Source organism: Melanotaenia boesemani, chromosome 7 (assembly GCF_017639745.1).
Source record: "Melanotaenia boesemani isolate fMelBoe1 chromosome 7, fMelBoe1.pri, whole genome shotgun sequence".
NCBI lineage: Eukaryota > Metazoa > Chordata > Actinopteri > Atheriniformes > Melanotaeniidae > Melanotaenia > Melanotaenia boesemani.
In genome coordinates this window covers 24,045,721-24,059,296 of record NC_055688.1, presented here as the reverse complement: position 1 = coordinate 24,059,296, position 13,576 = coordinate 24,045,721, and the positions used below count along the sequence as shown (strand labels likewise).

Here is a 13,576-nt window from a genome sequence, read left to right as displayed (position 1 = left end):
GAAATTACTATTTTTGAAGTGCAAACCATAAATAACTGCAGAAGTGATACTCAATTATGATTCACCAAACCTGACACATAAATGATAAATGCTGAATGAGGCGGTTTATGTCATTTTAAGTGCCTCATCTTGTCTTGGCAAATAGCTTTGCTACGATTGACCCTATTAGGGAAATTCTGCAGTCACAAAACCAAAGGTAATGTACATGAAGTGGTAACTGTCAAATGGTGTAGTGCTGCAGTGGCGTTGAGAAGTCTCAGCTGCGAATGTATGGGAAATTACCGAGAGCCTTGAATGTAGCATGAGTACAACTGCGCAGTTCAGGGACTGCTGCTTGCCTGCGCTTCATCGAAAACTTGTGCCAGAGGTAAGTTCTGTCAAAGAAAATTATAAAGCGAACTGGTTGCTTTTGTTTTTTATTTTAGATCCTGGTATTCAAATTTGTGTTGAGTTTAATATGCTGTTATTTGTATTTTACCAAGTTACTCAAAATTAACTAGCTATTACGTCAGTGACGATGATGAACGACGGATTTGCAAATTAGGGGCCAGGGGTTCTTTTTACGGACATGTATGATTTGAATAGATGTAGACTAGCCTTATGAATTCACCAAGAGAACCGTTTCATAACGTTTTAGTTACACGACGTGCGTATTATAGCTGCTATTTTGAGAATGCGTTCAAGAGCATTGTACAGACGATCAACACAAGTCCGTAAATACAAGTGAATGCATGCTGGTTGCAAAATAGCTGTTTGTGCATCATATAGTACTAGTAATAGCTACGGTCAAATGTTTGTTTAGCCGTACGATTAACAAATATATCAAAGAAACACGTGAGTCCTATTTACTAAATGGAGACCCGTTCTTCTCATTTTCTTGGCGCTCCTTCAATGCATCAATTGATGGACGTAATAATGGGGATTTGAAGCTCCAGATTAAAGGACGGCTGTGCTCCACCGGCTGTTTCTCTGGCTGCGGTCCCGTCCTCTTTCCAGGGCAGAGCTACACTGTGTTGGAAAATAAGTACATTTGTTTGTCTTTTCTGTCTGAACTATCTCTGTACACTCCTTTGCTCAGATGTCTACTGCACTGAGTCTGCGTCTTCTAAACTGCTACTCAAAGCAAGGTACCACGTGTAGTCTAAACTATAAAGTTTTTACAAAAAAATAAAGCAGGTTCACATCATATTTATATCTCCACAGGCACATTTGGATCCATCCCTGGTGCTGTGCGCACATTCAGTATCAGTATGCAGAGAGAGGGCTATAGTAAGCATGTCTAATTGCACACACTGTCCAAATATGTAATTAGACGCAAGATTACATCTAACAGATTATTTAATCACACTTCTCGCTTTATTCTGCTGGCAGAGTATGTAAATGCTCAGGAGCTTCCAACTGACTTGAGATCCATCACTGATCGGGCTGCTACAACCCTCCTTTGGACTGAGCTCTTCAGAGGTTGTATTTAAAATTATTTGTGAGCAAATGGCCTAAAACATGGACAGGTTTGAAGCTAAAGACTGATAATAGCCTGTACTTTTAATATAATGAACAAGTTTTATGAGAAGACCATTTAATTTACATGACTACTGTAAAGGCAAAGCTGATTTATAGTTTACTGTGTTTTACTGGGTGAAATTTCCTTTGTTATGGAGAAATCTACCATCATGAGTCATTTGTACATGCACCTGCAGTTGGTTGGTAAATGTGCATTAATTTGCAGCTGATTTTAGTTTATTTGACATTAGGATGACAGGATAGTTATCGCCATATGGTCTCATAATATTGAGGATGATTCCATGGATGACTCCAGTTTGTTAAAAAAAAAGTTCAGCATTTGCAGCCTAATTGCAACTTAAATCTATCATGTTCACATTATTGACTCTTTGGCATCACCTCCCTGCAGGTTTGGCCATGACTATGAGCTACCTGTTCCGTGAACCTGCCACCATCAACTACCCATTTGAGAAGGGACCTCTGTCACCACGCTTTCGTGGAGAGCACGCCCTCCGCCGCTATCCGAATGGAGAGGAACGCTGCATTGCCTGTAAACTATGTGAGGCTATCTGCCCTGCTCAGGTAAATGCATAGGTCTCCTGTTATGATTATTGAACCATAACACACACACAGCGGTATTATAGTCATGTATCTCTGTCTATCTTTGTTTAAGCATGCACACCACATGCTGTACTTCCTGTTATGCAGATACTGATTTTGAACCAAGATTTACACTGAGTAGAATAATCCCAGATTTTTTCAGATGGTCTTTATTTGGTGGGCCGTACAGTGAATTTTTATTTTCTGACAAATGTTTGCAAAATAAAGTCAAGAAAAGAGATTATCTAATATTTAAATGTTGTGAATATTAAACACTATCGCCCCCCCCCCCCCCCCCCCCCCCCCCCTCCCCAAACCCTGCCTGTCCAGTTTAAAATGTGCTTTCGTTTCTCTTCTCTCACTGTGTTGAACTCAGGCCATTACTATTGAGGCAGAGACTCGAGCTGATGGCAGCAGGAGAACCACTCGCTATGACATTGATATGACCAAGTGCATTTACTGTGGTTTCTGCCAGGAAGCTTGTCCTGTTGATGCCATTGTTGAGGTGAAAAATGTTGTTATCGAAGCTAAACAATGAGCTATATATTCAAAACTATTTTTTTTTTACTACTTTTGTGATGTCTGTGTCAGCTTCTTACTTTTAATGTACATTCTTCTCAATCATACCCTCAGGGCCCAAACTTTGAGTTCTCCACAGAAACCCATGAGGAGCTCCTCTATAACAAGGAAAAGCTGCTCAACAATGGAGACAGATGGGAGGCAGAGATAGCAGCCAACATACAAGCAGACTATCTTTACAGATAGATTTTCAAATTTATCTGCTCCCCGTAAAGATGCTCATAAATAACACATCTTGTCATGTTTATATGCATTAAACAGATTGCTTTATGTAGTTTTACAGTGAAAAAAGCAATGAGTTAATAAGCAGGGAAGCCTTGCAGCCTCATGTTCTGCTGACAGAACTCAGGGCAAATATAAACACGCACAAACTGTATGTCTTATGTTGTAAAGGCAGGTGATATGAAAGTTTTTGAAGGCGAATTTGCACAGTCTATACGCACAGTCTGTTAGACACCATTTATGACACATTAAGGACATTTTATCTGACTGTATGGGTTGAATGTTTATGAAAGAGTGTAATGTTTCTGTGTATCATCAGTATACTGAAATAAAGCTTATTTTAGCACTAGACTGTTTTTGCATCAAAGCTTGTAGTACAACTATCCAAGTGTCATATGAGAACTGGGACATTTTTATATTTTCTTTTCTTCTTCTTCAAGCATCACAATTAAGTAGTCTCTGGACCTAACCTTAGAAGTCACAAATGCACTCAGACAGTAAACAGATGAGAGCAAATCTATAAAAGTCCACAAGTTTGAAAATAACTGCAAACATAAATGTGTTTTGGTTCTTTCTTTAGTGTCTTTCCAGTAGGTTTTACTTGTTGTATTTATTTTGCATCTAAGCTTAGGTCCAATTTCTAATTTTGATTCTCCTTAATGTTGTACCTTTTTTTTTTTGTTTGACCCCATGGGTGCCTTTTCAGATATAGGCTCATAAAATAAACTGTCAATGTTAAAAGTATGAGGTCATACTGCTCGGGTATGTTTTATATCACAAGTGCTATCATCAACTTGATTTTAAAATAAAAACAACAAAAATTAGATGTTATTAAGCTTTACTATGTGATAAGATTAAAAACCAAACACACACACACACACAAAACAAACAGTTCCAAATGGGACAGAAGTTGCACTTTCCGCTGTCTTTCTAAATAAAACGTGGATTATTGGTATAATGCATAATGAACCACATTTCTTTGCATCATTTATCACTGACTTTAAGTAGTAGATGCATGCTGAATCATGGTCTGTAAATATTGCTGGGTTTCATCTGACGTAGCATCGACTTTACAAAACGCAGATGGGATCAGAGGAAGTAAATACAGCTGCACAGACCCGTTTCCGGAAGAGGCAGCCAACTTGGAGGATGTTCTCTGTGATGAAGGCTCCCTGAAGAGGAACGTTTCAAAGGTAAAGAAGACGCCTTTTTAAAAAACTTGTTTTTATTATAACATTTCCTAAAACAAACTAATAGTCACAATAATTAAATGTTTGCAGAAGCAGTATGCCAGACGGATCCGACCATGGTGGACCTCACAAGGCTGGAGGAAGCTGTGAAAGGCTTCACATCTGAGATCTGCAACCTTAGGGAAAAAATTTCAGACACTGAATTTATTCCAGAAACTTCCCAGAAAAATAAGAAAACAAAGTTTTACACTGGATTGCCCAATTTTTTCTCAGTGATGAGCAATTTATTAACTAATGTGTCTCAGATTAAATCTGCAGCTTCAAGACCTTGCCTACTGATTTAACGTATCAACAGCCACTGTGTCTCAAATTTGGCTGAAGATGATTAATGTTCTCTTTGTAAGACTAGAATTCTTAATGGAGTGGCCTGAGTGAGAAGTAATACAATCAACCATACCTATGTCATACAGAAAGGCCTTTGGACTGTTTTGAAGTATTATTTGAAAAACCTACCAATTTTTAGGCAAGAGCACAAACCTGGTCCAATTACAAGCACCACAACACAATCAAATTTTTTATTGGCATTGCTCCTCAGGGTTATGTTACTTATATTTCACATGTTTGAGGAGGGAGGACCAGTGACAAACAGATAACAGATTGTGGTATCTTGAACAAGCTATTTCCTGGAGATATTGTTTATGTAGAATAGGGCTTTACTGTTGAAGACAGTGTAGGGTTTTTATGTACTTCTTTGGGGAAAAAAACATCTGTCTGCTTATGAGGTCAAACAAACAAGGTAACTCGCAAGTGTTTGCATCCATGTAGCAAGATTATCAGATATTGCAGAGCAGGGCAATGTCTATTGAGCACATAGCTGTCAAATAAATGGACTCACTAGTGTTGGTTGACAAAATTGCCATAATTTTGTGCTCTGTCCAACCTCAGTCTGTTGTGCCTCTGGAGAAATGTTCAGAGAATACCTTTTTTTGGAGTGCATGTATAAAGGTTTAATTGTTATACATCTATTGCTAATCTTTTGAAACTATTTTTTGTATTGAAGCTGTGTTAATGACCATTTGTACATATTAATTATTTGGGATGACAATAATTGAGAATTTCACCATTACCTTGAATTTAAAATTGTTCAGTGAACTTTTTAAACGCCAACCTTTCTGAACATTTGTTATTATTTACCCTGACATGAGTTTTATTACATGCTGTTGATTGAAATAAATGTACATTTTTTTGAAGATGACTCATCGTGTAACATTTGTGAACTACAATGACGTTTCTATGCTGTTGAAATGTCTTAGAACACCTTGAAAATGCACAATACAACCTTAGATGTTGATTTATTCTAATAGATATAAGTTGTTTTTTAGTTTTTAAATTGATGTGCACCAAAAACAGAGACAAACATAATCTTATCAGGCTAATACTGTCAACTATGTTTAACAGCAAGGGAAGACCGTGCCCTCTGCTGCCTGGCAGGCCCGAATAAAACAGCTGTCAAGAAATGTCACAACATCACGTGACCTTTTTGAGGAAGGAAGCGTGTAGCTGAAACATGTCAAGATAGTGAAAAACCTCTTTTTACCTATCTGAAAAAAAGAAAAAAAAAATTAGAGACAAACACCTCCAATTGGTTTGATCAAAAACAGAATCCAGTCCAATTTTTAAAATATTTTTATTTCATCAATCAAACAAAACTATATATTTTTTTAGTTTAGATTTTATGGAATATCCTGGAATATCCAAGATTTCAGGTAGGATGCACCATGTAAAGTACTGCTGAACGTTGGGAGTTGTAGTTTCCCAGAGCTGATCCTCTGGCAAAATTATTTCAACATAATTAACATTTTCATTTAATACTACAAAAATCACAATATTGCACATCCACAATGTGAAGTTGAGTCTAGACCTGATAATAGTAAGGATGCTTTCTATCTAGTTGTACAGTATCTCCATCCTTGATGAGACAAAAGCCAGGCTGTCCAGCACACATCTTCAGACTGACTTCATACTATTTGCTCTGTGGACACAGAAGGATAAGACAATGAAAATCAGAGATGTGAAAATAAATAGTCTCCAAAACACTGCAATGTAACATTGTTTTGTAAAGGAGTGTGTTTCACAAATTTTATTATCCAACCAGAACGCTGGAAAGTGAGAGTATGTTCATGTCTCAGTCAACTAGGTGTGTTCCACAGCAAGAAATCATTCATCTAGACATTTCAGTCACACTGTAGGAGCCATATTAGTATATTTGCATATTTATGAGGTGGCACAGGTGACATGCAGCATCGGCATCTGGGTGGTGGGTGTGTTTGAAAAGTACCAACTCACAGGTGTTTGCTTGAATGGATGAGGAAGTGGGGTGAGTTTGGTTTTATCGGTTATCGTTTTGCTGCAACAACTTTGTCAACAGAAAACCTGACTGTCAGAGACATTGTCCCTTGGAAATATCACGTCTGGATTGCCTTGGATTTGTTGCAATTGTTTCTGAGGAGAAAGCTGCTGGATGAAAGAGACGCTATTGGAGCGCAAAGCGGCCTATTACGTATGTTTACAGACAGCCTGGTACGACGTTCATTCATAAAATCGTGGATCTGAGGTATGGACACACAACAGATGCATGTGCGTGAAGACGGACATTTAACGCAGTACGCCTAAGGATTAAAATGGGTGGGTGTGTGTCACGAAGTTTGAAAGGTACCAACTCACAGGTGTTTTGCATGAATGGATGAGGAAGTGGGGTGAGCTCGGTGGTGGTAACATTTTCTGTTGACCATGTAATCGCATAACATATAGTATAAGTCTGTTTCAGTTAGAGTATCGTTTACTCGTTGTCTGGATTTGTTTTGGAACCATGAATGGAAAGAATAAACGTATCGCTGCTGACACAGAAGTGCTTGGAAAAACTTTGGAACTCGCGTCTGGCAGATAACCCTGAGTTTAGCCCACAGAGGCCCTCAAATAAGTTATCGTTTTACCGCAACACACACCATAAGACCGATTCCAGATTAACTCCAGCTACATGCTGTGAGGTACACAAACAATATATTCTATAGAGATTTGAAGACAAAATGATAATTGTAACATTCATACTGTGAGGTACTAAAAGTCTGCAATGCAGTGGTAAAATATCTTGAGAAATCATTTTTACCTTGATTTCACACACCCCGGTTCCATGACAGTCACATGACACGACTCCATCTGGGGAAGCTTCCAAGTAGGGCCACCTTGAGCTTAACCACAGCCCACTATCCAAACAGGAAAACCCCTCATGTGCCATACATTGGAGTTGGACATATTGTTTTCTGGCTGTTGCTTCAAATTTACAGCCATATCTGTAATGTATAAGAGTAAACTGTAAATAACAATGTGATGATTTTTCTGGTGCACATAATGTACTTTTTTTGTTGAAATATACTCCTGCTTGAAATAAAACTCCACTAAAATACCAGTGAGTACAAATGTTGCCGCTCCCTTACCTTTCCCTAATAAATACCTTATTGCTGCTGAAGATAGCGTTTGTGTTTCTGTAAAACTTGCTTTAGTTTAGAGGCTGTTATCCTTCTTGCTCTTTGGCTGTACCAGATAGTGGGTGAGCTTTGTGCCCTGGTCTTCTCCTCTACTGCTCCTACTTGTAATTCAGAGAGTTCCTCAAAACAGAAATCCTTGCATACTGTATGTAGTTGTGCTGGAGATAGCTGCACAGTCTTTGGTGTTTGGTATGGAAGAAGAGATTTTGGTAACAAGGAGACAGACTTAGGGACAAACTCTCTGTAAAATGGTGCACTGGACATCAAAGTGGCACTTTTTGGCAATTTTTTTGTAAGGCCTCAAAAAACTGCATGTGCGTCTCAGAATCTTTCCCTACTTTCGGACAGTTGTGGAGTTGTGTTGTGTGACTCTCTCGTGTGAGATGTGGCCAGTATAACCCTGTAAAAATATATCTAATTGTTGAAGGAAACAAAGTTAATACATAATACATCTCTTTTACCCATAGCTTTTGTTTAAAGAATACAACAAATTTGCAATCCCCACTGAGATACAGGTGAAGACGTCCAGCTTCCCATCTCCACCTGGACAAAAAAATATATTGTTTCCCAGAAGGACTTTCATGCTAAATAAAGCTAAATAAATTAAATATCGCTTTCCCACCCATACAGTCACAGTGTGCTGTGATTTCCCCCCACTCTCTCTGACAACAAATCACGTTTTAGGGGGTTTTTCGTGGATCTCTGTGAATGGTTGACATTTGTCTAGGTCATAAAATAAATTATTTACATGTATATCCAAGCACATAAAACTAACCCGTTGTTAGCGTTATTATTATAAGGTTATTAATTACAAATAGCACAACTCTCACCTGGGCACAAATAATGCTACAACCACTTAAAGCTTCTTTGGATCCTAAATGGTTGACCCAACTTGAAACAAAGGCTTGAAGGCTTTCATTTGGTTCGCATTGCTGGGTCAATCCTCTGCAGTCGGATTTTTCAAACCTATATGGGTGGTATACTAAATTTTTATGTAGTTTTTCGTGTCTGCGCCATCCTATCGCGCGTCTTCCGTGTCACGTGAGAGAAACCCAGCGGTTTTTTTAAACAGCTGCATGGAACACGTGATCAGGGCGGAAACTGACTCATAGGCCACGCTGAATCTCCCGCGAACGCAGCCATTTACTCTTTCCTCTTCTAGCAGTGACACCGGTGAGTCTTAATATTCCTCTCATTGTGGGCCGTTCGCGGTTTCAAGTTTGTATTTCTTCGGAAAGTCATTTAAAACAACAGTAAACTTTGAAGTATACTCTGGGTTGGTGTGGTGTTGTAAATGTAGCCATGTGGGCAATAAGCAAATAAATTAAGCTATCGACTTTTTTGTGCTATTCCCTCAGTTAGCTTAGCCGTTAGCTCGTAGTGAAGAATGGTTTCCATGCCGTGTTAGCGATTGGGTTAGCAAGCGCAGCTATAATTCATTTAATTTCTTTGTTCTAGAAACCCCTCTTACATCACTGCGATTACGCGTTTACTGTATTGTGTAAAGAAAGTTGTTTGTGCGTTCAACTAGCTTGATAACCTAGGGACAGTTTTTCCCCGATAAGAACCCAACTGCAGGATGGAACACATTAGCTGCTCTTCCAGTCCGATTGTTCCAGTCGAACAAGAAAAAGTGCGCTCGCACGTCATATGGCGCACTAAAGTAACGACTGAGCTTGGTAGCTTAAGAGCTATCAAGAAACCACCGGTGTTGTAATAATGATTCAAATGCGTTACTGTTTTAATGGTACTTGTATTAAACTAGTCGATTTTTAATATTTTACTAAATCATAAAGATTAAGGTTTTTAACGTTCCATATCAACGTGCCCGAATGCTAATGGGGGTAGAACATGCTAGAAGAAGTAGTCTTACCAGGCTACATGCCTAGCAGTAAACCGTTAACCAAACCGTTCATATCCCTATATATTGAAAATTGTTTTATTTTTTAGAACTCAAAAACACCAAATCGGGTCATTTGAAACGCTGCTAGCTCCACTTGACGGTAACGAGGATAGCCGAACGTGCTAACTAATCATCCCGCCCTGCATTGTTTTTATTCAGAAAAGTCGCAACCATGGCAGACTCAATGGCTCAGTGTGTACCGGTGGCTGTGTTCAAGGTAATTGCTTGCACTGAAAAATTGGTTATGATCCGTTTATGAACCTATATACGCAAATAACGGTCATTATTAAACATGACTTTGCTGTGCTAACAATCGCGGTGAACCAGTACTAACCAGTCTGGACTAACTTATCTTTCTCACAGCTGGTCTTGGTAGGAGATGGTGGCACAGGGAAAACGACTTTTGTGAAGAGGCATATTACAGGAGAGTTTGAGAAGAAATATGTTGGTGAGTTCCCTTTTAGCAAGATGATATGGGCTCCTTTTTATAGGTCATATATGGTCTATACAGGTTATTATGGATGCAAAATCCAGGGTTTTTTGAATGTTCAATTTTTCTGTTCATTTACAAATGGAACACATAAATGCAGCTGCTATATCTCCAGAGCAGCCGCTTCATGCTGCCCTACCCTTGTGTTGCAATTTGTCACTGCAGTTAATTGCTGTTCATTTATTAATCTGCAGCACCAATATCCTAAACTGTAATCGAGAGGGATGGATTTAAAGTTTTTCCTTTCAGTGTAAGAAAGGAAAGGTACATGCATAGGTTGTATATTTTAGGGTTTCCTGTATGTTGCAACCTTAAATGATTCAGCCCTGTAACCTTTACAGCATTCAAACAAGTTATTTAGAAAAGACATTAACCTGGAATTTTATTAATTTAAATGGATTGTTAAGCTTGTCTAAACATTTGAATAAAGCTTCCTGTTTTATGTATTGGCCAGTTACAATATGTAGAAGTGTAGAAGCAGAACCAATTATTCTATAAACAGTGAACTGAAATATGTGAAATGTAGTTTGACTTGCCTTTGGCTACTCTTAATTGTTGGGAAAACTGTAAAGACATCCTGCATTTGTCAGCCAGCAGGGCCAGGTGAAACAGTTTGTAGGCTCTGAGCTAAAGCGTGAGCTGTTACTTGATGAGCTCCTAGATTTGTAGTTTTACTTACCTAATTTTTTATTTATTTTGACCCCTTATGTAGAATATTGGTCTTGATCAAAAGTGCTCATATCTTCTGTCTGCAATTTTAGCTACTCTGGGAGTAGAGGTGCACCCACTGATGTTCCACACCAACAGAGGTCCCATCAAGTACAATGTGTGGGATACAGCCGGTCAGGAGAAGTTTGGAGGCCTCAGAGATGGCTACTATATTCAAGGTGCTCGTCCCATCTTTTACCACTCAGAACATTTGAAGCACGCCATTGTAACCTCCACCCATTGAATATGGTTATAATTCATCTGCTCTTTCAACAGCTCAGTGTGCTATTATCATGTTTGACGTCACTTCCCGAGTCACCTACAAGAACGTGCCCAACTGGCATCGCGACCTGGTCCGTGTCTGTGAGAACATTCCCATTGTCCTTTGCGGCAACAAGGTAGACATCAAAGACAGGAAAGTCAAAGCCAAGAGCATTGTGTTTCATCGCAAGAAGAACCTGCAGGTAAAAAACAGCTCACAGATCAGTCCTGTTCTTTTTCATGCTACCATTTCTCTGCCGTTCAGAAAGTGCACGTTCAGGTCTGTTATAAAGCATCTTGGTTTTTTTGTTTTTTTTTGCTGTACTTTGCACAGTACTACGACATTTCTGCCAAGAGTAACTACAACTTTGAGAAGCCTTTCCTGTGGTTAGCAAGGAAGTTGATCGGTGATCCCAATCTGGAGTTTGTGGCAATGCCTGCCCTTGCTCCCCCAGAAGTCCAAATGGACCCCAGTCTTGCCGCTAAATACGAGGAAGAGCTTCAAGTAAGTAATCCTGTCCAGTTTTGTTTTCTTTTCTTGTTTAAAACATGTTGTAAATTCCTATCAGCACTTCTTTGTCCAAGAGTACACAAAGAGAACCTGAGACTTTACTTTTATTCTCTGCCTTCCAGGTTGCATCACAGACGGCACTCCCAGATGAAGAGGATGACCTCTAACCTGTTACCTTGTCACCCCCACCCCCATCCCACCCCCTGCTGTGGACAGGAAGTTGTTTGAGTTTTGACCCTTTACTGTAAAATCCCTTTTCAGATTTATTTTTGAATTTTTTTGTTTTAAAACTTAAGAAAAAAACTTCGTGCAAAAATTGTGGTTCTAATTTCACTGTATGACACACCCACCCTAGTGTTGTTGTTGACATGGCAACGTGCTACTCTTTATCAAGCACCCTCCGCTGCACATACCCAGCTCACATAATGCTGTTGTACGGTGTACTGGAAGCACTAAGGGGAATAAACTTTGATTAAAAACATTCTTAATATAAAATGCTTGTTTTTATTTCTATTGACAAACTGGGATCATAGAGGGGATGCTGTCCTGGTTCTGGATGGATTTAGGAGACCTGTGAATGACAAGCTGTAACCACAGACATTAAATATCAATGCATAAGAAGTCCCAGCAAATGTTTGTTATATTTATACAGCTGGAGTATTTTAGTGAAGTCTGCATTACATGTTTATAGAATGTGTCAAAACAAAATATGCAGCCATCTTTACCACAACTGTGTTTGTCTTTATTCATGTTCAGTGCTGCTTTCCTTCTGTTAAAACTGGAAACTGCCAGGCCTTAAAAGTTTAAAAGACAGCACCAAGTTTTTAAGAAATGCATTGATTCAAGATGTCCTTTATTTAAAAAAAAAAAAAAGCTTTGATACCAAATTAATTTCATCATAAGACTCGTGACTTGCTTGTTGGCCCTGGATTAGTCTCTAACCTCTAATTCTTCAGATAAAGCTTGTAGGTACTTGCCTGTAATTTGAGTTTTTGATGTTCAGATAAGCCAAAGGCTCAACCCCTGCATTCAATAGAGGCTATTGGTCACCTTGCACCTCAAACAGGGTTTTTGTCCAATTGGCCACCTTACATCTGTAAAATACCCAGCTATACCCATTATAGAGAAACGTCTCACTGTGTGCAGAAAAATGTGGTCTGCTTATGTGAATTTTTACTATTGAGAATTTATAGTGATTAATAATGACCGCTTGACATTTCTGAGCAGAAAAACGTTCAAATGCGGATATTTCATCCATTCTCACAAAGCATCTCATCCATGAGTTTATTCAGGTTGAAGACAGGGAATGAAGTAAACTACTGGCCACTATGTGTCAGTCGTGTTCTCTTCATGCGTCTCGAACATGCCCCTTAAGATTACGTAATAAATTTGCAGGGAAGGTTGATTGTGACGTGTGCCTTCTACCGGTACCCACGCGGATAAATCGCCTATCCTTCAATTAGAGCTACTGAACAACATCTGGCTTTTTTTTTTTTTTTTTTTTTTTTTTAATAAACATCTTGGTTAATGGGACCAGATGCTAAGTTGATGATATATGTTAGTTTTGGGTGGAAGATAGAAAAGTTATTTTTTAATTTTTTTTAATGACCACTCACGTGTTCAGTAACTGGTCGCATCTCTAATCTTCTGCAGGTCACGGGAGGTGAAAAATTCCTAAGTGCAGTAATTAACAAAAGTTCCCCTGTGGCTCACTGACCATGGTCCACTTGGCGCTAATTAATCTACACACAAAAAAAATTTATTTGCTCTTCTTTTACTGTCGTATCTCGATTAAAACACTTTGTAGCGTGCAGTGTTGGTATTGCATCACAAGCTGTTACAACTTACAACGTTGCTTTCAAGAAACCTTGTAAAAACCTAAAATCATTTATAATTTTCAATTTGCAGTCTTTTGCATTTAGATATTTTGCTTTTTTTTTATCAATATACTGGTTGACATCAATTGAAAAATACAGTGAAACTTAATTATAGTTCATATAACACTTTCTGGTGACAGAACAAAATGAATGCCCTAAATAAATAAAATCTTATTTTTTTTCAACAAGC

General features: G+C 38.6%; 2 protein-coding genes and 1 long non-coding RNA gene across 4 annotated transcripts; 2 read left to right on the top strand and 1 right to left on the bottom strand.

Annotated features, from left to right (window-relative positions):
• Positions 1-10: 10 nt before the first annotated feature.
• ndufs8b (NADH:ubiquinone oxidoreductase core subunit S8b) lies at positions 11-3,250 on the top strand. 2 transcript variants are annotated; one of them, XM_041991166.1, is made up of 7 exons: positions 11-367; positions 1,079-1,127; positions 1,204-1,269; positions 1,372-1,461; positions 1,910-2,082; positions 2,477-2,605; positions 2,734-3,250. In XM_041991166.1, the coding sequence occupies exons 1-7, from the start codon at positions 302-304 to the stop codon at positions 2,863-2,865; spliced, it is 705 nt and encodes a 234-aa protein (XP_041847100.1). In that variant the 5' UTR covers positions 11-301; the 3' UTR covers positions 2,866-3,250. The 2 variants fall into 2 exon arrangements, with proteins under 2 accessions (XP_041847100.1, XP_041847101.1); XM_041991167.1 differs by having other exon boundaries at positions 12-367; positions 930-1,127.
• Positions 3,251-5,491: 2,241 nt separating this feature from the next.
• LOC121643641 lies at positions 5,492-8,667 on the bottom strand. The gene is made up of 3 exons (XR_006011144.1): positions 8,467-8,667; positions 7,258-7,441; positions 5,492-6,123 (listed from the first exon to the last, which is right to left on the bottom strand). It is a non-coding gene; the product is annotated as an uncharacterized LOC121643641 (long non-coding RNA).
• A 53-nt stretch (positions 8,668-8,720) lies between these two features.
• On the top strand, positions 8,721-11,990 carry ran (RAN, member RAS oncogene family). Its single transcript, XM_041991168.1, has 7 exons — positions 8,721-8,809; positions 9,699-9,756; positions 9,903-9,987; positions 10,791-10,916; positions 11,014-11,201; positions 11,333-11,503; positions 11,632-11,990. Exons 2-7 carry the CDS (start codon positions 9,712-9,714, stop codon positions 11,674-11,676), a joined length of 660 nt encoding a protein of 219 aa, XP_041847102.1. The 5' UTR covers positions 8,721-8,809; positions 9,699-9,711; the 3' UTR covers positions 11,677-11,990.
• The last annotated feature ends 1,586 nt before the right edge of the window (positions 11,991-13,576 follow it).

What these genes read in the sequence shown, in the direction of transcription:
- ran (XM_041991168.1), top strand. Translation starts at nt 9,712, where the DNA reads ATGGCAGACTCAATGGCTCAGTGTGTACCGGTGGCTGTGTTCAAG. An exon ending in TACCGGTGGCTGTGTTCAAG is followed by an intron (nt 9,757 to 9,902) that starts GTAATTGCTTGC and finishes TCTTTCTCACAG; the next exon opens with CTGGTCTTGGTAGGAGATGG. An exon ending in GTTTGAGAAGAAATATGTTG is followed by an intron (nt 9,988 to 10,790) that starts GTGAGTTCCCTT and finishes CTGCAATTTTAG; the next exon opens with CTACTCTGGGAGTAGAGGTG.
- ndufs8b (XM_041991166.1), top strand. Translation starts at nt 302, where the DNA reads ATGAGTACAACTGCGCAGTTCAGGGACTGCTGCTTGCCTGCGCTTCAT. An exon ending in ATCGAAAACTTGTGCCAGAG is followed by an intron (nt 368 to 1,078) that starts GTAAGTTCTGTC and finishes TCCTTTGCTCAG; the next exon opens with ATGTCTACTGCACTGAGTCT. An exon ending in AGGCTATCTGCCCTGCTCAG is followed by an intron (nt 2,083 to 2,476) that starts GTAAATGCATAG and finishes TGTTGAACTCAG; the next exon opens with GCCATTACTATTGAGGCAGA.